At 36.7% G+C, this 16,482-nt stretch overlaps 2 protein-coding genes across 2 annotated transcripts; both read right to left on the bottom strand.

The window, feature by feature from the left end:
* Positions 1–8,435: 8,435 nt before the first annotated feature.
* On the bottom strand, positions 8,436–10,620 carry LOC125497103 (glucan endo-1,3-beta-glucosidase-like). Its single transcript, XM_048643766.2, has 2 exons — positions 10,534–10,620; positions 8,436–9,520 (listed from the first exon to the last, which is right to left on the bottom strand). The coding sequence occupies exons 1-2, from the start codon at positions 10,595–10,597 to the stop codon at positions 8,574–8,576; spliced, it is 1,011 nt and encodes a 336-aa protein (XP_048499723.2). The 5' UTR covers positions 10,598–10,620; the 3' UTR covers positions 8,436–8,573.
* A 1,086-nt stretch (positions 10,621–11,706) lies between these two features.
* On the bottom strand, positions 11,707–14,718 carry LOC130591223 (uncharacterized). The gene is made up of 2 exons (XM_057394174.1): positions 14,533–14,718; positions 11,707–12,159 (listed from the first exon to the last, which is right to left on the bottom strand). The coding sequence occupies exons 1-2, from the start codon at positions 14,716–14,718 to the stop codon at positions 11,707–11,709; spliced, it is 639 nt and encodes a 212-aa protein (XP_057250157.1).
* Positions 14,719–16,482: the final 1,764 nt, after the last annotated feature.

The raw sequence follows: 16,482 nt of genomic DNA, 5'->3' as shown, positions 1-16,482 counted from the left end.
GAGATAGGATGTAGAGAAGGAAAGAGCAAGGAAGCTTGCAAGAAGAAGGAGTGAAGGACCCTTCGATCTTAATTTTTTCTTCAATTGTCTTATCAAACTGGTGACTAAAGTTTTGGCCACTCATAAACACACACTTAAGTAGGATGACAATCCAATCCGATCCGCCCCTAGCAGCTCCGATCTGAAGGAAAAAATCCGAGTCAACTTCGACAAAAAACAATCCGAATCCGACTCCATTTGAATTAAAATCCTGACTCCAAGTCAAACGAGTGTTGGAGTCGGATCCCATTAAAAGATCCGACATCCGAATCGGACTTTAAGACAATTAATCCTTTTTTTATTTGTATTATTGTATTATGTATGTATAATCTGACTCTGACTTTAAGGCAATTGTATTATTTAATGTTTTTCCACTGAAGAAATAATTGTTAAAAATGATAGTAATGTTTAGATTATTTGTACTATATATGATTTTCGTACAATTATTAATAAAATAGTAATAATTAGATTATATGTATTATAGAAGAATTTTCTATCAAAAAATGGGACGGGAAAAAAATCGGATCAGATCGGAGTCGGATGTTAGGATTTTAAGTCGGATCGGACTCGAATTTTCGTAGTCAGATGTTGAGGTTAGAGTCGGATTCAGATTTCAAAAATGGGGCGGAAAAAAAGCCAGATCAAATCGGAGTCGGAAGTTAGGATTTTAAGTCGGACCAGACTCGGATTTTCGGAGCCGAATGTCGGGGTCGGAGTCGGACACGGATTTAGCTTTCGACTTCTTGTAGGGTCGAAGTCGGATTATGCATAATCCGATCCAAGTCCGACCCATTGACATCCCAATTCTTAAGACTATTTGTTCTTTTGGAATGAAATCAACCAAACTGAACCGAGACGGTGACATAAAACTCAATTGAACTTAACTGAAATTAAGTCAAAATAACATCGCCTTAGAGCTTGCAATAAATGATATAAAAGTATATCTATGGCTCTATATATAATTAATTAGAGGTAATCATCGGACTAGTAAGGTCGAGCAAGGCTTGGGTAGGGTCGTAGGGAGTAACATAGTCTAGTTCGCATCAAGTAATCGAGTTGTGTCGCGCTCAAATCCATCTAGGCACCGGCGTGCAAGAGACTCAATTGGGACCACTTTTTTTATTATTTAGAAAGATACTTGATGTATGGGTATAACCCAAGTTCATTAACGGCCTTCTCACTAGTGACCGCGAATATACTCATGGACGCGAATACGATAAAACCATTAAAAGGGTCGTTCGAGCCAGTTCATCACCCGGGACCGGCAGTGTTGGCGGACGCCTAACAAGACAAAATAGAGGGAATCTTCCCACCTGTCAAATGCGTCATAGCCCTACACGTGTCAAAGGATCATACGTCCTGTCAGAGGAATAGTACTTCTATAAATACCCCAATGGTACTATTCTGCAGGTACATTCTCTTACACACTAAAAATAGCTTATCTCTCTCTCTCTTATTTCTCTCTCTACGTCCTATTGGTCCAAATATCTGACTTGAGCGTCGGAGGGGTTTCCTCAAAACCACCCCGAGGGTAGTTTACGTTTGCATCCTGTGCAGCTTTCCAGCAAGGACGTGAGCTCTCAAGACTTGGCGGACTCTTGCGAGGACGCTAACCGTTTCGAACCGAAACACTTGACCTACTATGCCAACTTGCTAAGTGGGTTGATTCAATTGGGGCAGTTTGTACCGATTCATAACAGGATTTCGATCAAGGACTAACAACTAAGTAGAACAGTCCAAGCGGGGTTGATTTGGAGGCTTGGAGCTGTCTCACTACTTGGCTTGGAGGTTTGGAGCCGGGTTAATTATGCCACTATCTATATTGCTTTAGGTGATGCACAATATAGTGTACACGTACTTATAGATTACAATTAAGTTTTATAATTGAAATATAATTATGCCATTATCTTACTGCTCTTTTGATCAGCATATTGTTTTTCAGTACTTGATAACATAGATTATGCATACATAAGTGTTAAAAATATAATAATTATGTTAATTAGTTTTTCCTTTACATTGACATTAATCGTTCAAAGCATATAGAACAGCAAAAAAAAAAAAAAAAAATTACTTGCATTTCATTGGGTAGGAGATTATTGGTTATCAATATACTTCCTCCGTTTCAAAATAAGTGCAACATTTGCATAGTGTTTACTATTCACAGTTTAAACTTTTATTAGCTTTGGTGATTTACATTTTAGGAAAAACATAGTCATGTGGGATCTTGTTAGATTCGTCTGAATGTGAATTTTTTTAATATCAACTTTTTATAATTTTTACTTATTGATAATTGAAGATATTAACGGTTAAAATAATGCATTGGCAAACGTGAAAACAAGAAGTGTTGCACTTATTTAGAAACAGAGGAAGTATATCATTTCGACATTTCCAATGGGGACTTTAATGGAAATTGTCGCCAAACTTACTTTTTCTAGCTAAATGTTTTTCAATATCCCAACTTCCCAAGTATATATAACCAAGTAAAATATAAAATGCCCAAACAAATAATTGTATGTGAGACATGTCTATTATGAAGTTATGATACGTTTTGCTTAATACGTAATTGATGAAATCATGTACAAAGCAGCATTATATTTCACTAATGTATCTATATCTATACAAATATATTAAAAGGCGTGTGTCACAATGTATACACGCCATGTGTCACATTTGTTACTCCATTAGAATGTCCAATGTGTATATAAGTCATGTCGTATTAATAAAAGTAAAATTAGCTTGCAACAAGATTTGAACACGTGACCTCTTGCTATTATAACATGACACAATTACCATCTCAACCAATTTTGAAACATGCTTTAAGTGTCCACAATAAAAATTTAATTTAAGTTACCATGCATCTAGGACAAGACATAATACAATAAGAAGCCACCAGAGAATCAACCCTCTTGCACTAGTAGAAAAAGGTCAATTTGCGTCGCCCCATTTGCGTCGCACAAACACGGAAACGACGCAAAAACAAAATTTGCGTCGCATGCTCACTGGGGTACGACGCAAAAGACAACACACAAGCACCAGGTATGAGTGATGTGCGTCGCATCCTTCCTACCTGCGACGCATACGGACCATATGCGTCGCACCATCATGGAGGTACGACGCACATCGCTTGAAAATAAATGAGGCCTATCTGCAATGTGCGTCGGATGGTATGTAGAGTGCGATGCGGATAATTGGGCCCAATAATATAGACACGCGGATAACTTGTACACTCCTTTTTATTTCCAAACCCTACTTCATTACTTCCTCATATCAGCCGTCATCTCTTCTTTTCTCTCTCTCTCCTTCTCTTTTTCCTTCCTCATCATTAGTTCATTTTCAGTAACTTCTCTCCTTCCTTAAACTTCTCTCTCCTTCTCATTTTTCTTTTTATCTGTTACATTTTTATTTTCATTTTATCATCCCACATTTGTTTTTCTTCGCCGAAAAATCTGCAAGTTCTTCGTCAGATTAGTCAGATTTTTCAAGGTGCTTGTTGGCGGATTCTTCACTCAACCCTAATTGCGCTCAACAATTTTCTCAGTTCAAGTTCTCTTTCACTCAACTCCGTTTTCCGGCCATTCGAACGAACGAACGAAGGGAGACATTCGAAGAAGAGCTGCGCAGAAATCTGATTTTCGGCGACTACACAGGTTTGTTTTTTTTTTTTCATTTTTCGATCTGATTCATTTTTTTCAACTACTTGATTTTTCAACTACACTCGAAATCGCGATTTTCGGCGACTACACAATCGCCATTAAACAACTCGATTCCAACTACTCGAAATCGCCTTTTTTTCATTTTTTAGATTTGATTTTCGATTTTAATTTTCAGATCTAAAAATACGTTTTTTCATTTTTAGATCTAAAAACTAAAAACTTTCTACTGATGACCTTTTGTTTTTTTTTCATTTTTTTCCGTTTAAAAAACACAAGCAGCAGGTGCTTGGTGGTTCACGAAACAGAGCGGCAGCAGCAGCCAGGAACATAATGTGGTTTGGTGGTTCATGAAACAGAGCAACACGCACTAGTGTAGAACACAGACTCTTTGTATTTCGTTCCTTAGTTCGATTCAGTTAGAACAATCTTGTATTTTCTTGTAATTTCGATTCAAATTTACGTTCCTCATTTCATTCTTGTACTTCTTGTTGTTTCGATTGTATTTCGTTGTTTCGATTCAGATTAATGCAAATCAGTTAGTACTCCCATATTTTGTATATTGATTTTATTGTTGTGGAGTTGTATATCTGTAATTTTATTTTATTGTTGTGGAGTTGTATTCGTTTTTATTATATCGTTTTATCTGTTTATTATTGCGTTTGCAACAGAACGTATCCTTCATTGATTTTCCAGTCATGAACGTTTCTGTAATTAATTTTCTTTTCCCTCTCAAAAAAAATTTTTTTTTTTAAAAAAAAAATACCAATTTGCGTCGCACGTATCCCAAGGTGCGACGCAAATCACTCATCTGCGTCGCACCCAAGCAGATGTGCGACGCACATTACAGCTCTATGTTGGCTGGGCAGACTCATCTGCGTCGCCCCGTATATAACGTGCGACGCAAATAGCTACTTAATCTGCGTCGTTTCCACATACGACGCAGATCGTTTCTTAGTCATTTGCGTCGAGGGCTTTGGCGTTGTACCAGGGTCCGACGCAAATAGACGCTTCACATCCGACGCAAATTGCCTTTTCTGTACTAGTGTTGGTAAAAATAAACCCCGACGCCATCGCTTTGCATTATGAAAAAAGAAAACCTCACTTACAGAACTACATAAATGGAAGTAAGGATGTGTAAATCAATAAACATTAAAAAAAAAAAATCTGAAAATCTATTTAGCACGGAAACTCTCATGAAGGTCATGTTGTTTCCCATTTCCGAAACTCGAGAGGACAAAATTTCTTTGAATGACCTGCGAATTTCCTGCCTCAATGATATTCAGTAGAAATTACTTTTTTGGGTTTCACTAGAAATGAACAAATGTGGTGTTTGAAAGCTTTTGGAGGCAACGGGATTGGTGCGAAATATCCGCACAACGTTACAAGTCACGTCGGCTCTCCTAGGAACGTTTCAAGAAAATATCACCATTGAAAAAGAGTCATGTAGCTTGGAACGAATATGTGGATACCTTTATGTTCATTTCGAGACTATTTTGGATTTCACGAGAAATGAACAAATGGGGTGTTCAGAATCTTTTCGGGACAATGCAAATGGTGCCAAGCACTGGCGCAACATTACAAGTCACGTCAGTACTGCTAGGAACGTTTCTGGAGAAAATATGATCAGGTCCGGAAAAGTACAAACATGTCGCAAAAACAGCAAAAATTGATGGTTATAATACATCATTTCGAACTTTCTCGGGGGTCCAATCAACGAATGCCACATGATGCCTCCTAGGGACATGGAGGTGACTGGAATGGAGTCATGTGACTTGGAACGAATATGTGGATGCGTTTACGTTCATTTCAAGGTTTTGGGTTTCACGAGAAATGAACAAATTGGGTGTTTAAATGCTTTTCGAGGCAATTCCAATGGTACCAAGTACCCGCACAACGTTACAAGTCACGTCGGCACTTCTAGGAATATTTCGGGAGAAAATATGACCAGGCCCATAGAAGTCCAAAAATGTCCTAAAAACAGCCAAAATTGAAGGTTATAATACAAGCTTTAGGACTTTCCCGGGGCCGATCTCCCAACGCCATGGGATGCCTCCTTGGGGCATGAGAGGATATCGGAAAGAAGTCATGTGGCTTGGAACGAATATGTGTGTGGATGCCTTTATGTTCATTTCGAGACAATGTTCGGTTTGACAAGAAATGAGCAAATGGGAGTTCACAGGCTTTTCGAGGCAACAAAAATGGTGCCAAGTGCCCGCCAACGTTACATGTCATGTCGTTTTTCCTCGGAACGTTTCGGGAGAAAATATGATTAGGCCCGGAGAAGTCCAAAAATTTCCCAAAAACAACCAAAATTGAAGGTTATAATACACATTTTCGGACTTTCCCCGGGTCCGAGCTTCGACGCCACGGGATGCCTCCTAGGGAAATAGGAGGTCATTGAAAAGGAGTCATGTGGCTTGGAACGAATATGTGGATGTCTTTACGTTCATTTCGAGACAGTTTTATGTTTCACGAAAAATGAAAAAATGGGGGTATTTAGAGACTTTTCGAGGTAACACAGCTAAGCACCCGCGCCACGTTACAAGTCACGTTGGCTTTCCAAAGAACATTTCGGGAGAAAATATGATCAAGCCCGGAGAAGTCCAAAAATGTCCCAAAAACAGCGAAAATTGAAGGTTATAATACACGCTTTCTAACTTTCATGGGGTCCGAGCTTCGAACGCCACAGGATGCCTTTTAGGGACATGGGAGGTCATTTGAAAGGAGTCATGTGGCTTGGAACCCAAATATGGATGCCTTTACGTTCATTTCGAGGCAATTTTGGGTTTCACGAGAAATGAACAAATGGGTTTTCCGAAGCTTTTCGAGGCAACGCAAATGGTGCGAAGCACACGCGTAATGTTACAAGTCACTTCGGCAGTCCTAGAAATGTTTCGGGAGGCAACATGACCAGGCTTGGAAAAGTCCAAGAATGTCACAAAAACTGCCAAAATTGAAAGTAATACAAGCATTTGGACTTTCCCGGGGCCCAAACTCTGAACGTCACGGGATGCCTGCTAGAGACGTGGGAGGTCATTGTAAAGGATTCATGTGGCTTGGAACAACAATATGGATGCCTTTACGTCATTGCGAGGTAATTTTGGATTTCACGAGAAATGAACAAATGGGGTGTTCAAAATCTTTTCTTGGCAATGCAAATGGTGCCAAGCACATGCGCAACATTACAAGTCACGTCGGTACTGCTAGGAATGTTTCTGGAGAAAATATCCAGAGAAGTACAAACATGTCACAAAAACAGCAAAAATTGAAGGTTATAATACATGCTTTCGAACTTTCCCGGGGTTCGATCTTCGAACATCACATGATGCCTCCTAGGGACATGGGAGGTGATTAGAAATGAGTCATGTGGCTTGGAACGAATATGTGGATGCGTTTACGTTCATTTTGAGGCAAATTTGGGTTTCACGAGAAATGAACAAATTGGGTGTTTAGAGGCTTTTCAAGGCAATTCCAATGGCTCCATCCACCTAATAAAGCTGCGTTGCGCGATGAATGTCGTACGATCACGTGGGGTAGAAAGAGAACATAGCGATGTTGATAAATAATACTCTCATGTCTATTCACTCCTTATCTAAATTTGCATTTGTTTTTTTCCTATTGTCATGGACTCACCTCTACGAAGTATGGATAATAGGCCATTCAAAAAAAAAAGAAATATGATTGATTTGTCATAGTCTGATAGAATGAGGAGATGTCTTATAGGGACATGAGTGAAACAATGTATCATACAGTGATACAACCTTCCTAAAAAGTGAAACTTTTACGAAATAAGTTAAAAATATGCGTTGGCAAACATGTTAAAAAAAGTGTCAATTATTTTGAAACAGAGCAAATATACAATATGTAAATTTTATGATTGACGTCAAATTAATTAGTGAAATCAATTAGTATAACTCAACTTTTGTACGCTTTTCTTGAAGTATATATGTGCTTGCAAATAAACTTTGTAACTAATTGTAATTCCGCTAATTAAAAATTAGACAACGAAACTAATTCTAAGGGGCGGGTCGCTATAATACTACTATGTATTACGTTTGCGTACAACAAAATATTATTGTTCGCACCACTAATTTCATGCACAACGACCGACGACTTAGAAGGAAAAAATAGTCTTCTTGCTATTCTCAGTGGGCTCCTCTCGTTCATATAATTGGATGCATTAAGGAAGCTTGACATTCCCTCTTACTACGGAAATAGTACTGTGGCTACTAGCTAGTGTTACTGACAATTGTTTCTTTCTGATATACGTACTGTTTAGGAATGTGCAAATTTGCGGATTATCATTATGAATTATGATAAGTGAAAGAGTACATATTTCAATTAGCGAAAAAAGGGAAATATAGGGGGGGGGGGAGTTTCAGCAACGTACCGTTGACAATCGAGAAAGAAAGAGTATGAGGCCCTGTTCTTTTGGACTTATTTTTAGTTCAGTTCAGTTTAGTTCAGTTACTCTCAGCTGTTCGATTTCTAAAGTCAAAATAATTCATAACGAATTTCCTTTAAAAAAATCTATAACTAATTTTGAAAAGTTAAATATTGCTTTCAATACATATGCGCGTATTAGAAATATAGAGTATGTGAATATATTCATAGTAATTAGTCATAAGTGTCATCCGCTGATAAGGACAAATTCGTGGCTCACATTAATTTCTTACGGTAGCCTTTTTTAAAGAAGGCTATCATAAAAACATCTCATAATTGGTTGAGATGCTTATCAGAAGTAAAAGCCAAAAATGATATTTTTATTCATATCAGTAAACATATGTTGACAAAGATGAAATGGGATGCTTACACTCTTAATTTGAAGAAAAATGAAATGGAACAACTAAAAAGGATGAAATCATTGCATAGAAAAAACTATTAGCTGAAGTTGAGTTGCCCATATTTAGGAGTCTTATCAGGAGTAAACAGCCCAAAATGACGCTCTGTGTTAGCTCCCGGTTTATTGTTCTCATCAAACATTGCAAACAAGTATGTTTCAATTGCCTGCCCTGGTTTTAATGGAGTCCCCTTCTTTACTTGATTCATCAAATTCTTGTAATAAGTCCCCGCATTCGCAACCGTTGCAGCATCTCCACCTCCCGACGGCCACCCAGTTTCGGACACCGTAATCACCATGTTAGGTGCACCAACCTTCCCAAGAGCCGCGTAAACTGAATCCACCATTGCATCAAATAAATTTTGGTAATTCTTTCCATTATTAGGGTCAGTAACCACAGTTCTAGTGGACGTAAATAGTGCATATTCAATACTAATACTTTGCTTATTACTAACGTAAGCAAAGTAAGTGTAAATATTAACTAACAATGGTGACTCATTAGTAGCTAAAAATTGGATTATTGGGGTTATATATGATGTGTCTTTAAATTCGCTCTTTGATGGTGGAAAGGAATTTATGATTAGGGTTGTGTCAATTGATGTAGAAACCTTAATTTTACTTGTTAAGGTATTTGAATTTAGTGCATTGCGAACATTTTTTAAGGCCGGTAGAACTGATGGTGCTTGTTGATCGGATGCGTGGATTTCGTTTCCGACAACGATATATTTGATCGACGATGCAAAGGGAACGACGTACGTCTTAACCCATTGCATCGCGGCCGATTGATCGGACGCGAGAGACGCAATTTCTCCATTAGGGACACCTAACATGAGTTTAATGCCTGATCCTTGAAGGGCTTGAAGAGCGGCGAGATCGTGACCATAGAGTCTCATTGCGCCTATGCCGTTGGATCTATAGAGGTTTACAACATCTTTCTCCCCTGGTAAGTCGTTCCCAAGTTTTCCATAGCATACTCCAATTTGTGCTTCTACATTGAATCATCATTAAAAAATATTAGTACAAGCCTTCAGGCAATGGCCGATTAGTGGTATCTAATAGTCTATTTTAATTTATTAGGAACAGTTCCTCAGGTACTCCTGAAATTTGAAATAATTCTCAAATTACCCCTCCTATTTGGAAAGTTTTTTAGATACCCCTGAACTTTGTGTTTGGATTCAAAATACCCTTATCATACACCAAAATTCAAATGCATTAGTTTTCCAAGTTACCCTTGAAAGTTAAACTTTGAACTTCAAAATTCAATAAGGGTATTTTGATAATTAAGTCAAACCTCAAGGGTACCTCAGGAAATTTCCCATTTTATTATATATGATAAACTAATGTGATCATCTTTGGAATCAAACTTTTTACATGTTCCTCTCCCTTTAAAAAAAACTTTGTACATGTTCCCTTATATGAAAATAAATGTATTTATAGCTTTAAATAATAACGGTTAATAACTAAAATAGACAGTACACGCACACGCGCGCGCGCGCGCGCACACACACACACACACATATATATATATATATATAGGGTTGGATTCTGGTGAGAACTTTCTTATGGTGAGAACCGTGAGAACCACTTAAAATGAGCAAAAACTTCCTAAAATGAGCAAAAAAAAGTACAAATGAACAGAAACATAAAATGAGTAGAAAATATAAAGTTGTCAAAAACGTAAAATGTACAAAGATGTAAAAGAAGAAAAACGTAGAATGAACATAAAAAAGTTCAATGAGAAAAAAAGTAAAATGAGCAAAACGTAAAATGAGCAAAAACGTTGATAAATGAGCACAAAATTGTTAAATGAACAAAATCATAAAATAAGTGAAACAAAAAATGGGCAAAAATGTTATGAAATGATCAAAATCTTTGTAAAATGAGAAAAAAATGAGTGATTCTCACGGTTCTCATATATATATATATATATATATATATATATATATATATATATATATATATATATATATATATATAATATATATATTATATATATGGTACCTGTAAAGCGTAAGCTAAGTGATAAGAACACCATGATAATGAGCAGCAATGTGGGCACGGCCATGGGAGGATTACCTGCATAGCTACGGAAAAAAAATGAATTGTATTAGTTTCCTTGATTGCATTAAGTTCTTGTATATGTCTCTTTATATAGAAGAAATAGCAGTGTGAGAAGTGAGAACAGAAACTTCAATTACTGGGTCAACGGCCAACTCAATTACTACCCGTGAATCAATTGACTTCAATTAATTAGTTTCCACTTTAAAATTTAATTAATATTGAGCCACTAATTCATATTTCATTATTAGACTTATTATTGGAGAGAAGGGGGGAATGAGGATATAGACAAAGAAAGAGCAAGGAAGCTTACAAGTCTTAGTCACTCATAAATATACTCTTAAGCCGTATTTTTTTTATTGAAATTAACTAAACTAAACTAAACTCAAACGATAAGAGAAAATTGAACTATACTGAACTGCAATTAATTCTAAAAGAACAAGGTTTTAGACCTTGCAATAAATGATATGGAAGTATGGTTGACCTAGGCTTGGTTAGGGAGTAACAAAGACTAGTTGGTAGTTGCAAGAAGCAATCGAGTTTTGTCGATCTTGGATCCATCTAGGTGGCGGCCTGCACTAGAGCTGATTAAGAGGGACCACTTTTTTTGATTATTTAGAAAAAATACTTGGCCTACTTGCCAACTTGCTAGAGTAGGTTGATTGAATTGGGGTAATTTTTACCGATTCATAATTGAAGAGTTGGAAGGACTCACAACTAGTTGACTTTAGTGCCATTATCTACATTGCTCATTTGTTCCAAGTGATACATAATATACGTATCACTTATTTTTTTTTTGATAGTTTGGTTTATTTTATTTATATCATGCCATATAAATGGAATGGCATGTTGAAATAAAGCTTACATCCTTGTTTCAGCATCAGACTCATTTACATGATTTTCTACATCTGCATGCTTGATACACATTGACTTAAAGCCATGCAATAAAATCATTTTCTCTACGTAAGCCTCTCTTAGCTAGATAATCAGCTACAACATTTGATGCTCGCCCTTTGTGAATTATCTGAGCTTTTATTTGCGTGCTAATGACATGTCGTATGAAGTTTAATATGAAGTTTAAATTCCAAGGTCCTCCATCCTTTGCATTACACCATTTTACTGCATTTGCGGAGTCGGATTCAAATATAAATGTGGAATTCCTGATGGCGGGGAGGATATTGAGAGCTTGATGGCTCGAAATATTGCATATACTTCCGCGGAGTTGATCTCCAAAGGTGGAATGGGGCATGAGAAGAGGCAAATGAAAGAACCCGAATCATCTCGTAGAACACCTCCTACGGCACTGAGGTTACAGGAAGGATCAAAAGATGCGTCAATATTCCACTTCAGAGCAGTTTGAGGGGGAGGTCTCCATAATTGATGTTCACTGGAACCATGGTACTCTTTGAGTTTCCTTGGAGTTGAGCCCCTTTTGAGGCACATGGGGTTTTGGAGCACATCATTGATTGAATATGGGAATGTTTCTTGCCAACCCTTTATCCACCAATGTAGGCGGAGTAAAACCATCTCTTGAAGCTGTTTGGGGAACTCGCTTCCTTTCTGAAAATTCTGGAATTACGGTCCTTCCACAAAGTCCAGAGTATTATGAAAAACACTGCCCTCCAGATTTTTTTGAAAAAAACATCGCAGGTTCTATAATTCCATTGAAGGAAGAGGTCTTTTAGAGAAGCAGGGAGGACCCAGTTTAGGTTCCAAAGAGCGAACCACCAGTACCATAATTCTCGTGCAAAACCGCAGTGGATGAACAGGTGGTCACCAATTTCTATGTGCTGATTGCAGAAGACACAGTTGGTTTCATCGAGAGGGATGATCCCCATTCTCGACAGTTTTTCACGAGTGTTGAGTTTCCCCAATATAGCCAGCCAAACAAAAATTTCTATTCTGTGTGGTACCAAGCCTCTCCACACATTTTTCAGAGTTTTATTTGCAGCAAGGGGGGAGGTTTTATCTAACTCTCTCGTGAAAGACAATACAGAAAAATTACCTGATTTATCGGGTAGCCAAATGAATTTGTCCACGCTGTTTGGGTCAAGAGCGACCGAGTCCAGGAGCGAGAGAAGCCGGCCCAGCTCAAGTGTGTCGCGAATAATATACGTATCACTTGTTACTTCTTAATGCTCTTTTGATCATTATATCGTTTCTTAGTACTTAATAACTAGTATTTTGGCCCGTGCGATCCCTCAGGTTAATTACTATTATCAAATATAATATTATTCATAAAGTTTATAATTGATTATATAAGTTTTTTGTAATATTATATCTAGTGCAATATAATTATAGTCTATATGTTTTTATAATAAAAAATGTAATTATAAAATTTTATTATGTTTTACTTTGAAACATTGAGCATTGAAATTTTAATTGATTAGTGGTTAAACTCTCACATTTCATTTCAAAAATCATGTGTCGGAATCCTAATAATTACACGTTGTTAATATTTTGGATTGAGATTATAAACATGTGTATTACTCCCTTCGTCCCAAAATATAGTTCTTATTTCCATTTTGGGTGTCCCAAAATATAGTTCTTCTTTCTATATTTAGTTCCACATTTTCTATAATTTGGCTTGAAAAATTGTGTCCCTATCATTTATTTAAAACTTGAAATTAGTTTTTTGCTTGACTGCGTTACTCGAGTAAGACTCTATGTGGAACTTAAACTTCCAATAAATTACATCTTCAACGCTCGAAAGACATGGCTCAATATCTCAATCTCGCATAAAGGTCGCAGTGCCAACATTGGTTGCTGATTCTCTTGCCAAACAAAGATTAGTAAGGAATGCGGAATTCCTTGCGTTCATTTTCGTGTAAGGGTACCATGTTGCTTGATAAGTCATAGTATATATAGTTTTTAGGTGCATTTAGGTTGTATTTTAGAGCATTTAGTTTCATACTAGAATTTTTTGCACGCGATGCGTGCTTGAATTTTTTTCGAAACAGAAACTCGATTTTCTTCGGCATAAGAGTCAAAATTTGAACATTCGACATACGAAGTATAATTGTTTTTAGTTGTAAAATTTGATTGGTTTAGTTTCTGTCACTTAAGTATCTCATTCTTTTGTGTTTTTTTTTTTTTTACTTTGCAAAGTTAAATTCTATGAACAAAATAGAAATTTTATTGAATTTATTTATGATTTCTAATATTATAATTTTTTAGTTGATTTTTGAATTAAGTACAATACTTCATAATTTGTAAAGAAAGTGGACACTTTGATTTCAAATCAATTTTTTCATAGGTTGTAGTTTGTAAAGTTTTCTCATTTTAGTGATTTGCATAATGTAAATTATGCAATTTTATGATTTTAGTTGACTTGTGAGTGATTGTTATAATTATGAAAAAAATTTATGATTTGAAGCCCCTTTGATTTATAAGTGAATCTGTAATTTAGAAAGAGAAGGGGGTAAAATAGGCATTTCAAAAGAGGACACCATTTTTCCTCCCTTCTCTTATATAATAGATATTTAGGTTCATTATTGCATCACATTCTTAAGTTATGTTATTCTACTCCTATTCGGTATGTTTTCTTGTTTTTTTATGAATTTCAGGTAATGAGAAGGTATTTGGAGTACGATTAGCTAAGCTTGAGGATTAGGAGCACTTGAAAGGAAGCTACAATACATAAGGATCGTCATGGATATTTTATAATATGAGTTTAAGCGAAAACGAAGCGAAAAATCATTAGGAGACATGTAAAAAGAGTTATGTATACTTTTGATGTGATTCTTAGAATCGAGTAACTCCAACAGATTTCGAAACTAGACTTGAAGAGCTTTCCAACGATAGGTGGCACGTCCGAAGGAGATTTCTAGTCAAGGAGTTATGCCTTTTTGAAGTTGGGACTGTTTTTGTTGGAATTTGTTTTTGCACGTCCGAATATTTTCTGTGAATCTATTAGAATTTGTTTTTGCACGCCCGATGAACCTGTTCTCTAGGAGCAATCAACTGTTGATACACCTCTTTAATAGAGTACTTTTGAAGCCTTTGGATCTCATGCCTACTGTATAGAAGCTTGATTTTCTCTTTTTTAATCTCACACACACTTTTCCAATACCAACTGCTACCACTAGATGGCTGGTAATTCCACCAATCTGCTCCCTTTATACACATTGTGCACCCACTTCACCCAGACATTGTCCTTTTTGTTGGCTATTGCCTACACATATTTAACCAGACTTGCTCTATTCCAACTTTTCACATGCAAACCACATGTGCTTTTGCTCTTGCAAAGTTCCAGCCAAGCTAAGCCACATATCCCCTTGTAGAACTAAAGTAATTTTCCGTCCACAAGAAGGTTCTACACTCATTCTCAACATCATGAATGACTCTTTGAGGGAGAACAAAGATTTGAGCCTAATAGACATGGATGCTCATAAGGACACAGTTTATAAGTTGAACTATTCCAGTGTATGAAATATTCCTTGTGCTTCAAACTCTAACTTTTACAGTCATTTTCTCAACCAAACAGTCACATTGAGCAATAGAGATTATTTTAAAATAAATGGGAACACCCAAATATTTAAAAGCCGGTGTACCTCTCCTAATGCCAGAAACTTGATGTATTCTAGTCACCTCACTCTCCTCTATCCCACAACAATAGAAAAAGGATTTCTGCACATTAGTCTTCAGGCTTGAGGACTTAGAGAACAACTTGAAGGCTTTAAGCATCAGATGAACAGAAGCATAGTCTCCCTTAGTGCAGAGAATCAAGTCATCAGCAAAGCTTAGATGAGTTAATTTCATAGGAGTGCATCTGGGATGAAAGTGAAACTGATCCATCTAACATATCTTCCCCAATATTCTAACTAAATACTCCATGCAAATAACAAAAAGCAGGGGAAAGATAGGGTCTCCCTACCTTAAACCTCTCTTAGACTAAAAAAAATCCCATGAACTTCACCCTTAATCATTAGTGAAAATTTAGGAGTACAGACACATTTCACTACAATTTTCACAAATCTTTCAGGGAAATCGAAGGCAATCAACATGTCCTATAAAAAACCCCAGTCAACAGTGTCATATGTTTTTTGCATAACAAGATTTATAATACAGCTTCGTGGAGCATTCTTCCTATTATAATGCCTAACAAGGTCTTGAATAATCATAATGTTATGGACAATATGCCTGCTATGAACAAAAGCACCTTGTGTCTCCACAATCACATCTGGTAAAACCATCCTAAGCCTATTACAAATTATTTTGGTTATAAACTTGTAAATGGTGTTGCAACATGCTATACGTCTGAATTCACTAACAGCTTTTGGGCAAGAAGTTTTAGGGATCAAATTAAAGTGAATAAAGTGGTATTTAAAGGTTTCAGCATTTTACCATGATTGAAAAAATCCAATATTTCTTCTGTCACCTCACTCCCAACAATGTTCCAAGCATCACAAAAAAAAACCACCAAATCCATCAGGGCCAGGGGCTTTATTTCCATCAATAGAAAACATAGCTCTCTTAACATCATCATCATTGTATGGAGCATTCAAAAGATTCTTGTGATCCTGAGTTAGGATGTTACCTGATCTCACAAGCTCCCTATTCACAGCTGTATGCCTCACACCAGCATCACCCAGGAGCTTATGGTAGTATTCTAAGAAAGCTCACTTCACAACCTCTATAGAATCATGTCAAGAACCACTCATATTATGAATGCCATACACATAGTTTTTGATTCTTTTTTGTCTGATACTTTGATTGAATAGAGATGAGTTTTCATCTCCATCTCTAACTCAAGCAACCTTGGTTTTCTACTTCAAAAAAGACATATAAGCCCCTTGTTTGAGCTTGTAATCAACTACAACCCTCAATTCCTCATTGGCAGCATCTACGTCACCAGGTTGATTATGCATTTTACTTCCTCCATATAAGCAA

Source organism: Beta vulgaris, chromosome 4, assembly GCF_026745355.1.
Source record: "Beta vulgaris subsp. vulgaris cultivar EL10 chromosome 4, EL10.2, whole genome shotgun sequence".
NCBI classification, from domain to species: domain Eukaryota; kingdom Viridiplantae; phylum Streptophyta; class Magnoliopsida; order Caryophyllales; family Amaranthaceae; genus Beta; species Beta vulgaris.
Note: the sequence above shows the minus strand (reverse complement) of the source record. Positions and strands in the feature narration are given on the sequence as shown.

Coding starts and splice junctions, on each gene's coding strand:
- LOC125497103 (XM_048643766.2), bottom strand. CDS start 10,597: ATGGCCGTGCCCACATTGCTGCTCATTATCATGGTGTTCTTATCACTT. Junction 9,521..10,533: donor ACTTAGCTTACGCTTTACAG/GTACCATATATA, acceptor GATTCAATGTAG/AAGCACAAATTGGAGTATGC.
- LOC130591223 (XM_057394174.1), bottom strand. CDS start 14,718: ATGTGTATAAAGGGAGCAGATTGGTGGAATTACCAGCCATCTAGTGGT. Junction 12,160..14,532: donor TGATTGCTCCTAGAGAACAG/GTTCATCGGGCG, acceptor CCGTAATTCCAG/AATTTTCAGAAAGGAAGCGA.